Source organism: Furipterus horrens, unplaced genomic scaffold (genome assembly GCF_987537825.1).
Source record: "Furipterus horrens unplaced genomic scaffold, mFurHor1.1.pri manual_scaffold_9, whole genome shotgun sequence".
NCBI classification, from domain to species: Eukaryota; Metazoa; Chordata; class Mammalia; order Chiroptera; family Furipteridae; genus Furipterus; species Furipterus horrens.
Window position 1 is genome coordinate 13,914,309 of NW_028327179.1, and position 12,483 is coordinate 13,926,791.

At 44.2% G+C, this 12,483-nt stretch overlaps 1 protein-coding gene across 4 annotated transcripts in view; it reads left to right on the forward strand.

The window, feature by feature from the left end:
- Nucleotides 1-12,483, forward strand: part of OSBPL3 (oxysterol binding protein like 3) — a 151,808-nt gene that overhangs the window by 132,853 nt on the left and 6,472 nt on the right. For all 4 annotated transcript variants that reach the window (XM_090287098.1, XM_090287100.1, XM_090287099.1 and 1 more), the window contains 5 exons: nt 2,065-2,143; nt 3,298-3,442; nt 6,196-6,340; nt 10,030-10,156; nt 12,125-12,247. In XM_090287098.1, the coding sequence (XP_090143224.1) occupies nt 2,065-2,143; nt 3,298-3,442; nt 6,196-6,340; nt 10,030-10,156; nt 12,125-12,247 (619 nt within the window). The remainder of the gene's footprint in view (nt 1-2,064; nt 2,144-3,297; nt 3,443-6,195; nt 6,341-10,029; nt 10,157-12,124; nt 12,248-12,483) is intronic.

The window sequence follows — 12,483 nt, forward strand, 5'->3', positions numbered from 1 at the left end:
GGGTTTTCAAACAATGGGTCAGCATCAGTTTTAAAAACGTTTTTCTCTGCTAACAGTGCAAACACCTGATTTGCCACATTGCCTTTAAGAATACATCTATACAATTTAAATGATTATAAAAGAGTATTTTGTAAAAAAACAAAAACAAATAAAACCTTTTTTTCTCCCTTCAATTCCTCTCTCTGGAGGCAATGAATTTTACTAGTTTAGGTTATAAGTACCATAGTTTCTTTTCTGAATCTTTGCTACTGAAGTTTAGAATTGAAGTTTGATTAGAAGCTTCTCTAACCTTCACTAAAAGCCCTTGAAAATAATTCTCGTAGGCTCTCTAAACTCCTACTTGCAAAGTGTCATCAGCAAGCACTTGATGATTGTTATGGATTACATATGGGGAAGGGTCTTCCTGAAGTAGTGCCTGAGCACTCCTTTCTCCTTACGTTACTCACAGTTCCTCCTCAGCTTCCTACTCTCTTTCCTCATCAGCCGCGTGTTGGCAATCTCACCTATATCTATAGGCCCATGATTCCTAAATCTTGCTTTTTAAAATCCAATCTGACATTTCTCTGCATTTTAATTAGGTCGTTTAGACCATTTACATTTATTGTGATTTTAGTGTAGTTAGGTTTAAATCTAGCCTCATTTTCTGTTTGTTCTTCGTTGCCCTTTTTCTTTTTTTCTTGCCTTCTTTTGGGCTGAGCTCCTTTGCTGGCTTATTAGCTATACCTCTTTGTTTCATTTCTTAGTTGTTACTGTAGGATTCATGTTATATATCTTTCATGTATCACCGTCTACCTTCAAGTAATATGCCATTCCACCTGTAGAATAAGAAACTTGCAAAATAGACCTCCATTTCTCCTCTCCCAACCTTTGTGCTATTGTGGACATACATTTTATTCGTGTATATTATAAATCCTGCAATACGTTGCTACTGTTTTTGCTTTAAACGGCCAATTATCTTTTTCTTGTGGCAACTTTACTGAGATAGTCAATGGTTTTTAGTATATTTACAGAGTTGTACAATCATCAACCACAATCAACTTTATAACATTTTCATTATTCTGAAAAGAAACCTGTTTAGCAAATATCCTCCCCATCCCAACTTCCAAGTTCCATGAGCCTCTTTCATCCTCAGACAACCACTAACCTACTCTCTATAGATTGGCCTATTCTGGATTTTTCATATAAAGGAAGTCATGTACTAGGTGCCCAGGGTCAACCTGGACCCGCTCCACCTCTGTCCTGGACCATGGCCATGGCCCCTGCTGCCCTCCCTGCTTTTACCTCTGCTCCCCTGAGGTCTGAATGGTCATGTAGCAGCCAGAAGGACCAGCTGTCTCCACCTTTCTTTTTCTGTTCCCGTCTCTCTCCCAGCACCACCATTCATGCAAATCTAAAAAGTCTGAAATCATCCACAAACTCTCCCTGTCATTCACAATCTGCGTCTGGGGTCGTTCCCTTCCACGCCATCCCCCCACGACTGCTGTCTTGGTTCACTTCATCCTTGTTTGTACCTTGAGCAACTCCAGTAGCCCTGTAACTTGTCACCTGCTCCTCATCTCTCCTGCTCCTATTTCGTTCTCCATATTGCTGCCAGTGGTCTTTGCAAAGTCAGTTCTCTGTCCAAACAAACACCTTACTTTCCCCCAAGGCACACAAACCAGACTTCCTAGCCAGGCTGTAGAGCCCACTTTTTTTGTACTCAATCTGTCTGTCCACTCTTCTCTCTAGACAATTTGTGGCGATAGGACAGAACCGTACCGTGTGCCCTCCCTTTGAACAAGCTGGATCTTCTGCCTTCAGTTGCTCTTTCTCTGCCTGGTGAACTCCTGCCTGTTGGTCATTCCTTCTTCTCTGGTTCCATTTCACCTGACAAAATACTCAGTTTTAGCCTGTGAGCTCTCCCAAGGGAGGCACTTAATCTTATCAGAAGTCATCCTGTATGATAATGGATTTTATTATGAAGATTGTCCTATATCGTAATTGATCATTTATATAGTCTTAGAACTCTTTTGTCTACCTAGCTCTCCTGCTAAATATATAATATTTGGTATTATTTCATTTCAGACATGAGATGGAAAAACAAATTCTGGGGCAAATCCCTGGAAATTGTTCCCATTGGCACAACCCATGTGACCCTGCCCGCGTAAGTGCTTCTGGAGTTGAGAACTTTATAGAATTTAGGACCAAGATAACAGCTTTAGGAACAGGCTGCCCACTGTCCCCCCCAAGGCAGTGAGTGCTTTTTTCTTAATCTGTTTGACAGTAAGTTCAAATGTTTCTTATTTTAACAACCTCGTATTTTATTTCCCTTAAATGAAAATGCTTCCTGGAGACCAAATTCCCCAAAAAGATGCCTTCTAAAAACTTATTTCTACTTTCTAACAAAATTAAGAATGGTGGTTTCTCTTTAACGTTGTCCTGCCTCACTCTCAAAATTTCTTTTAAGGAACATATGGCCTTGACCTTTCATGGATTATTGATACTTATTCATAAAACAAAATATAGCCTCTGGAACCAGTCTACCAGGATTCATGTGCTCTCATTCAGCTATTTACTAATTGCAAATCCTTGGGAGGTTTCTAACCTTTCCGATCTCCAGTGCTGTCATCTAGGAACTGGGTATAATCAGCCATCTACCACATAGGACTGTTGTGAAAATTAAATAGATAATATATACAAAGCATGTAAAGTAGTACTTGGCATATGCCAGGTACTTACATGTACCATGTAAGTGTTTCGTCTTATTACCATTATCCTCATGATTATTATTTATCTCTGTAAGTCATATCTGAATACTTTCTCATTGTAAGAGATTTAAGATATACGTACCTTAAGATTTAAACATGATATGTGTGCACATATATGTGCATGTATTTACACATGTATACACGTGTGCCTATACGTGTGTGCACATGTATGGGGGAGAGCAGATTGTGAAACTCCCTATACCTTCCCCCATTGCCATTGCCTTTTCCTAGTTTGGGGACTGTAGACAAGTCACCTCTGGCCCTCAGTTCCCTCCTGTGTCAGAGGGAGTGGGCGGTCCCAGGACATCACCAGCTCAGAGAGGCCTCTGGCAGCTTCCAGAGCACCGAGTCTGACTGTTGTCAGCACCGTGGCGTGCCTGCCTCCCAGGAGAGTGGACCGCCCAGCACGGCTGAGCTTCCCCATCAGCGCTGGACCCTTAGGGGCAGGGATGAGAAATTCATTACACGCCTTATGTTTTAAAATAGCAGGGCCCATGTGCACTCAGTGCTGCTCTTCTGAGAGTCGCGCCTCTCGCCTTTCCCCCTTTAGGTTCGGAGATCACTTTCAGTGGAACAAAGTCACCTCTTGCATCCATAACATCTTAAGCGGGCAGAGGTGGATTGAGCACTACGGGGAGATTGTCATCAAGAACGTGAGTGACGACTCCTGCCACTGCAAAGTGAACTTCACAAAGGTAAGCTGGCAGCCCTGGCAGAGCTGGGGCCTCAGGGCACAGGGTGTCTTGGGTAGCTTTTCACCTTTGCTTTCGTGCTGGCAGACCAGCGATGCCAGGGGTTCCCTGGTGCCAGCCCCACCTCTGTCACCTGGACCAGGGCCATGACTGCTCCTGGCCTCCTTCGTCCCCTCTGGTCTGTCCTCAGTGCAGCAGCCAGAGGAAGCTTTTTGAAACAGAAGCGATCATGCTGCAGTATGGATGAACCTCGAAGATATTATGCTAAGTGAAATGAGCCAGACACAAAAGACAGATACTATATGATTCCATTCATATGAGGGACCCAGACCAGTCAGAGCCATAGTGACAGAATGGTGGTGGCCGGGGCTGGGGGAGGGGTGGGAGTTAATGTTCAATGAGCAGTTTCAGTTTGGGAAGACAAAAAATCCCTGGCAACATATAAGGCAGTGGTTCCACAGCATTATTAATGTACTTAATGCCACTGAATTGTACACTTACAAATGGTTGAAATGGTAAATTTTGCTATGTATGTTTTATCACAATTTTTTTTAAAAGTAGGTTGTGTCATATTTGACCAAATCCTCTGACAGCTTCCATCTTTCTCACAGTACAAGCTTTTATCCTTTCAGGGGCCCACAAGATCCTGAAGAGTCTGCACGCCCTGCCCCGCCCTTCAAGATTACATACATGTGTGTGCACACACATATGCACACACACACACACACGCCTCCCTCACTCTTCTCCAGCCTCAGCGTCCAGTCTCAGCGTTCCCGCCCTTCCTCGCTGTCCTCAGACCTCTCTGGCCTTCTTCTGTCTCTTCATTTTCTCCGCTTGGACCCCCCTCCCCAGATCCTCCCATCGCCCACCCGATCCTGTTAGTCACAGTCTCATGTCCCATTTTCTCCCAAGTTGTCATTACTGTCTGTAGTTAGCTTGATTCTGGTGGACTTACTTGTTTATCTTCTGTTCTCCACGCACTCACTCCTTGCCCTTCCTGGCCCCAGGAAAGCAGAAGCCTGGTCTGTCTTGCTCAGGGCCGCAGCCTGGGGCCGGGAGCCCAGCAGAGGCTCATCTGGACAGAGGAACAGCCCGGCCTGAAATAGTCTGCTGATGCTCCCACCTGCCTCGACCCAGGCCCTCTTACACCTCTTTTCCTCCTTAGGTTCCCTCTTGCTGTTAAAAACCTCAAGTACTTAAAGTGTTACCCCTCAGAAATATTTGCATTGAATTATGAAATTTAAGCCAAAGTAGTAGACCCTCGTTGTGGTATTTCATGGCATATCCTCTGTCCCACCTGTAGCTGGTAGGGGACATTATGGAGAGGTGGACTGGGGTCTTTCTTATACCCTGTGAGTCAAACTGGGCTGTAGTCAGACATAAAGCTAGTAGTGACTTGGCGTAAAATAAAAATGACCCAGCCTTGAAAGCTTCATCTAAGCTCTCTGCAAAAAAAAAAAAAAAAAGAAGCAGCAAAAAGCAGCCTGGAGCAGGAAGCTATGAGCTTTGCCTCCAGGTGAGAGCCACCTGGTTCTCAGCAATTCCCCCACAGAAATGTTTGCAACTCCCGTGTCCTCCATCCACCTGGTACTTGCCCAGGTCGGGCCAGAGCATCGATTTTTGTTGTCGCCTGAGATGAAAAGGGTTCAAACACCGGATGCGCGCCTGGTGTTGAAACGGACTCTGACGCAGATGCAGGCTGCCTGCCTCGGAGGCCCCACCCTACCGCCTGCATTGGATCTGCTGGCACACAAACATCTGTAAGAAAAAAAATCCGACGCCTGCTTCAAAGCAAACTGAAAGGCCGGACAGTATTGATATTTATATCTTTTTTCCCTCATTTTTACATGACACGAGAAGTCACTTCTAAATTTCTGATTCAGGTTGAGATGTTTATCACAGACTTGGAATGGGGAAGCCAGCCCATCAGAATATGGCCTGAAAATGCCACTCAGCTTTATTGGTTTCCAAATATAGATTCTGTTTTGGCTGAAAATAGTAATACGATTTTTGATTTATGAAGTAATGCCTTCCCTTTTTCTCGTGGAGACTTTTTTAGGGCAGCCAGGTAACTGGGAGATCTTATTTTATTTTATATTTTAAATCAATTCCAGGACGTTGGAGCTCCCTCTGCTGGGCGCGGTGTAGTACGCTATCAAACCCTCGAGGCTGAGCTGGTCTCAGACCGCGTCCAGCCGCAATGTGACAGGGGTTGGTTGCCTAGGGTTCTGTGACTTGGGTGAACAGATCTACATTTGAGGGAAAAATGGTTGAAGAAACCGAACATTTGTTGGTGTAAGAAGCAGCTGCCTTTATTGGTTTATAAAACACTGTCTCATTCCTTTAGAGAAAAAATTACATGAGTTACATTTCTTTTCATTTGCAAATCTTCAGAGCCGCAGTGAGAGGCAGGAACCCCCATTCCAGAGGGAGGGGGCTGACGGCCGACCACACTACGTGTCCGATGTAGAAGAACCAAACTTTCCCTTATTGCTTTGCATGTAGAAAAAGTAGGAGAAAGTGAATCTTACACACATAGAAAAAAATATATCAAATGTTGATTCGTTGAGTTGCAAACTGTAAATCAAGGGTTAGCTGTTAATTTTTATTACATAATTAAAAGTGCCATTAAAAAAGAAAGAATCCAGAACTGGCCAACTATATGCAATATGGAATTATCCTTATGGTTCTTTCTTTTTTCCTTTTTCACCCCCTTCTTAATATCTGTAATAAGTTGACCCCCATTCGAATCCTAGGCCAAGTACTGGAGCTCTAACGCCTGTGAGATCGAAGGGACGGTGTTTGACAAGAGCGGGAAAGCGGTGCGGCGGCTCTTCGGGAAATGGCACGAAAGCATCTTCTGTGGCAGCCCGGCCTCACCCTCCTGCATCTGGAGAGCGCGTGAGTGTCGGGGAGCCAGCCCCAGGCAGAGGGCCGGGCCTCAGGGTCCATCTGTGTCTCAGGCCCGCCCGAAGCCGTGTGTGAGCTACCGGTGCTTCTTTCATTCACCCAATCATGTCTCAGCCTCATCACCAGACTTCTCAACAACCCCTGCGCTGGGCTGGGGGGCCCTGGGTTCTTACTCCCAGAACGCAGCCATTGCTAGTCCCCGGTCCCTCCGTCTTCCAGTCAATGCACGTCATTCCCGAGCCTCTACTGGGCACTAAGAAGGGATACAGTGAAGTAAAAGAGGTCATTCTAGAGTAGGACAGAGAAAAATTTTACCAGAAAAGCATATTTCTTATCATTCAAAGTTCTGTCAGCCTTGGCTGGTGTGGCTCAGTGGACTGAGAGCCGGCCTGTGAACCAAAAGGTCACAGGTTGATTCCCTGTCAGGGCACGTGCCTGGGTTGCCAGCCGGGTCCCCAGTTGGGGGCGTGCAAGAGGCTACCACACAGTGGTGTTTCTCTCCTCTTTCTCCCTCCCTTCCCTTCTGTCTAAATATAAATAAATAAAATCTTTAAAAAAAAAAAAAAAAGAATTGTCAGCCCCCTTGGTGGCACTACAAGAGTTAGGGATCTGCCCAATTCTTCCAGCATCACAAGCCACTCTGATCGCGCCCGTCATTCCACAAGGAGGCGGAGCCCTCGAGACGGCTGTGGGAAGAAGGACTAGGGGAAGTCAGACCTTCATAACAGGTGCCAAGAACATTTTAAGACTTTAGTCCATCTTCTGATCTGCTAAGTATGTTCCCCAGTCATGGTCATATTAAAAAAACCATTGTTTTAAAAGACCACCAGTAGGATGCATTAGGCTGATCAAAACAAGAAAGCCATTCTAATAATGGCTTAACCCATTAAGATATGTGCTAATACTTAGTAATAAGGGTGTGGGGGGGCCCTAGGGTTGACAAGAGGCAGCTTGCCTGTGTCAACAGCACAAGGTCATTGAGGGCACGTTCTGCCCCTCCTGATATGGTGGTGATATTTCCGTCATGGATGTAAATCATTGTCACACTTCAATGTCATACCCCCACATGACAACTCATCAAGCAGGGAGAAGGGAGGACAAAAAGCTTTCTTTGCTTATGCCCCTCTTTTCTCAGGAATGCAGTGTCTCCTGGGATCCCCCAGCAAATGTGCCTGAAGCAGGTCCAAACCCATCCGACACCGGTCCTGGGCCGCTGGGTAGCCAGGAGAGAGTCAGAGAGCTTCCCAGTTCCTCCCCTAAGGAGGACGCACTGCCACCGGAGCAAAGCAGTTTCCCATTGACTGTAGAGAGGCAGCAGTGGGTGGCAGCCACATCTTCCTGCATCGCACAGGCTGGTCAGAAAGGAAGCATGAATTGGCCCCAGGGGCTGCCTCCCTGGCCGCAGAGGTTCAGGGGCACACGTGAGCCCCTGTGAGTGAAGCATTCATTTCCCTGTGCTTGAAGCCTGCATCACAGAGCAGAGCTACCGTCCTCTCTGGATGTTAAAGCAGAACCTTGATGGAAGGACACTGTATAAGCCCTTCTTCTTGTTGCCATGGTTCTATTCATGGACTTTCTGTCTCTGCCTTGGCCATGAGCATCCTGGCCGATCTCCAAGCGAACCCGCTGTCTTCAGTCTGGTGGATGGAGACTGGGGTAGACTTTTGAGGGCACCTTAGGAAGCTTTGATATGATTTCATGCTCAGGATACACAGAGAATTAGACCTAGAATTTGACAAAAAGGACTTCTGAAACCTCAGAAAATGGCCCCTAGAGAAGTTCATGGAACACATTTGTATTTGTATGTGAACAACTAGAGCTTAGGCTATGAGTGATTTTTTTTGTCTATGTTTGATTTACCCAATGTAACTTTGGATGTTTTTAGCTTGATTTTTAGCTGAATTTAAGTTAGAGCAATACACCTGCGTTAATCTGCTTGGGCTGCTATAACAAAATACCACAGACTGGGTGGCTTAAAGGACAGAAATTTATTTTCTCACAGTTCTGGAGGCTGGGAAATCAAAGATGGAGGTGCTGGAAAAAGTGGGTTCCGGTGAAGGATCTCTTCCTGGCTCGCAGAGAGCCGCCAGATCAGGGCCTGCCCCACCCTCTGACCTCATTTAACCGTCGCTCCTTCCTCGGAGGCCTCATCTCCAAATGGCAGCCACACTGTGGGTAGGGCCTCCACCTATGAATGTTGGGAAGATACAAATATTCAGTCCATAACATTCTGCCCCTGGGCCCCAAAATTCAGGTCCTTCTTACGTACAGAATATATTTATTCCATCCCAACAGCCGCCCAAAATCTTGCCTCCTTTCAGCATCAGCTCTACATTCCAAAGTCTCATCTAAATGTTGTCTGAATCAGGTAGGGTGAGATTTGAGGTGTGATTCATCCTCTCCAGCTGTGAGGCTATGAAACCAAAATGTGCTTCCAAAATACAGTGGTGGGACAGGCATAGGACAGGCATCCCAAAAGGGAGACTTAGGCAAGAAGGAAGGGGTGATAGACCCCAAGCAAGGTTAAAATGTCATTAGATCTTAAGGGTACAGAATAATCCCCTTTGGTTCAGTTCCCAGCCCTCTGGGCCCACTTGGAGTTGGAGCAGTGGCCCTGCCTCCAAACCCCCAAGGCTCTGGGTAGTGGCAGCCTGGCACATTGGAGCTGCCACGGTGGCCTCGCCCTCTGAGAGGTGGAGGTAGCCTTGCCCTGGGGCCTGTGCGGTCTGGGCCTGTCTGGGAGTGGCAGCCTGATGATCTCGGAATCACCTCCAGTCATTCTCCCCTGCTCTTGTAACTCATTTGCGGCCGGGTGGCTAGCGCTCTGGTCCCATCCACTGGAATGCCAACAATCCAACAGCCTTTCTTCTTTCTGTCTCAGGTTCTCTGTCCCCTTGACGTACAGCTGCCAGTGTTTCTGCCAGTCTAATCCATTTGTATTCGTGGCTCTGCTGAGATAGTTTTAAATTAAAATATGTAAGATTTGGAAGGGCAAGAGTTAGTGAAAAGAAGGGCAGGTATGGAAGAAAGAATATTTATTGACCACTTGCTAGGGGTTCAACACTATTGTAGGCAGAGGACAGAGTTTTAGGAGACTCTGACATCTCTCAAATGAAAAATGGATTCTCAAGAGCAGTGGTTTTCAACCTTCCTAATGCCGTGACCCTTTAATACAGTTCCTCATGTTGTGGTGACCCCCAACCGTAACTAAAGAATAGTGATTAATCACAAAAACAATATGTAATTATATATTTGTTTTCCAATGGTCTTAGGTGACCCCTGTGAAAGGGTCATTCGGCCCCCAAAGGGGTCACGACCCACAGGTTGAGAACCACTGCTCTAGAGTGATAATCTTGTTAGTCAGGAAAATGGATCTAGAGTTCTTTCTAACATGTTTATTTTAGTAAATTATTTGTTTAGCTTAAACAGTATAGAAACTTCACAACGTTTTGTCAATTTGCTGTGTAACCACACAGAGGAGGCCTTATCCTTGTAGGTAGAAGAAAATTTATAGGGAAATATTCAGCCCTCTTTGTTAGCCAGAATATTTTCATAGAAATGAAAGAGCTTAGAGCTGAAAGACAAAAATTGTAGCTGGTCTGAGATGAAAGGGGTGAGGAAATTAAAATGTGATGGAAATGAAATGCAAGTTAGGGATGAATGGACTCTTTTTCTTGTAGATCCCATGCCGAAAGGCTACGAGCAATATTATGGCTTCACACAGTTTGCACTAGAATTAAATGAAATTGATCCGTTGTTGAAGACTTTATTACCACCTACTGACACTCGATTTAGGCCAGACCAGAGGTAAGGATTTTTTTTTTTTTTTCAATCTTTGTCTCCAGAGATGTAAAACTTTATATAAACCTGTTATTAACAACTCCCAGGTCACCAGAGGAGACTGAGGAAGATAGATAATGTCATCAGGAATACAGTCCAGGGGGACTTTAAACAGTCATGTGGGAGAAACGGAGCCCAGCTTATATCTGTGTGTGGCCTGACTTTTATTCATCAGTAAAGCCCCATTTCTATGGAAATGTCAAAAAAGTGTTTATTTCTAAGAGTTTTACAGCATTCAATAAAAAAACTTATTGTGTATTTGAAAGTTAAAAGCATCCACCGCCTCCACCCTTAGAATTTAAATTATTTTGGTGCACTGATATCTAAATTTTGATTTCTTGTTTGCTGCTAATGAGCCGTGTGACAGATGATATGTCTTTTAATCACACATACAGAAGAGCCCTGGGCAACCAGGGTTTTGTGGTTTTTAGTGTAGATTTTCTTTCTTTTTGGGGGGGGGGGTGCGGATTGACATTGTTTTTTAATGGGCAACAGAATCACTTTTAGGAGGAATTAGGAATTTCTCAGCTTCAGTTTTCTAGTCTGTAAAATGGAAAGAATTCTCTTTCCTCTAAGGCCTTTCTAATTAAGACTCAAAACCCAGAAGAAAAATAAAGGGTAAAATTTGACTTTATTTAAAAAATACACACACACACACACACACACAAACACACCAACACCCTTCTTCATGGCAAAGTAAATAACATATATACCCAGAGTCAAAAGATAAAGGACACACTGAGGACTCTATATCTGCAGCTCATTTCATGAGTTGTTTCTAGGAATCAAGATCAACTCATTAAAGAAATGGACATAAGAAAATGAGCAGTTCACAAAATAAGAAATGCAGATATCCCTTAAACATGAAAAGATGCTTCATCTCACTCAAAGAAATGCACATTTTTAAAACCCCATTGGCATTCCATTTCTTATCCTATTGGCTGGCAAAGGTTCAAAGGTGTGATGTACTCTGAGATTGTGGGGAAAAGGCACTCTAATAACATTGCTGGTGGCAATATAATTGCTATAATCCCCATAAAGGGCAGCTTGGTTTTATATATATTACAAACTCACCCTTTAACCCAGCAATATCACTTCTAGAAATTTCTCCTTACAGGTACGCTAACCCATGTGCAAAATGACAGATATTTATAGTCATTCATTGCAGCATTAATTGTAACATTAAAAAATTGGTAACACCCCGAAGATTTATCAATAGGAAATTGTTAAATTAAATTCAGATGTATCCACACAATTTAATATTATACAGCTATTAAAAAATGAAGATGTCTGTTTGCTACTAAGAAAGAGCTCCAAGATATAGAGCATGAGGCAAAAGTAGATTTACAGTTGTTTGAATGGAAAATAATACAATAATTAATAAATAATAATGCAAGAATAATCTCTGTGTTTCACATACTCACAGCCATAAAATGACTTTTGCCGCAACCTGTGCTGTTAAGTAAAAAGTAAAACAAAAGAAACCAAGGCACAGACAGTATGTATAGCCTGCTACCATTTCTATTTTCAAAAGGGAGGGAAGAGGTAAGAATAAACATTAATGTTTGCTTTATGCGTGTAGAGAATCTCTAGAAGAAAGCACTAGAAACTAGTAACAGTGGGTTACCTGTGGTGGAAGGAGGGCGGCATGGGGGTGGAAACCAGTAGAAAGAATTAGAGACAAGGATGAGTGGGAGACTTTACTCCAAATTACTTTTTATAGATCTAATTTTTTGAACCATGTATATATCACCGATTAAAAAAATAATATCTTCCCTTCCTCCCTCAAAATATTGTGTTAAGGGGTGGAGAGGGGTCTTATGTTTTGGAAAGCATTTGGAATATCTAGTTTGGACACCTGCAATTTCAGCAGATGTGGTTATTCCAGTTCCGTGGAATTCGGATTCCTTTATGTTTTTCCCCTCAATGCCTCAGGTTTCTAGAAGAAGGGAAGTTAGAAGAAGCTGAAGTACAAAAGCAGAGGATTGAACAGCTGCAGAGAGAAAGGCGGCGGGTCTTACAAGAAAATAACATGGAACACCAGCCGCGGTTTTTCAGGTGTGTGATCCTGTGGGTTATAGGTTGACCAGTACTGGAGGCACCTGATGCTCCTGGTATGAAGAGAGTGAACAGGGGGGTCCCCTCCCCAAATAAGAGCGCTCTTGGTGTTTTTCTGGCTTCAGACTGGTGACGCCTCCCTCTGCAGGAGGGCCCGACCGTCTATGACCCTTGGCTCTAGGCTGTGCCTTCCTCTGTCCTTCCCAGGAGCAGGGACTTCATTTTGCATCCTTTGC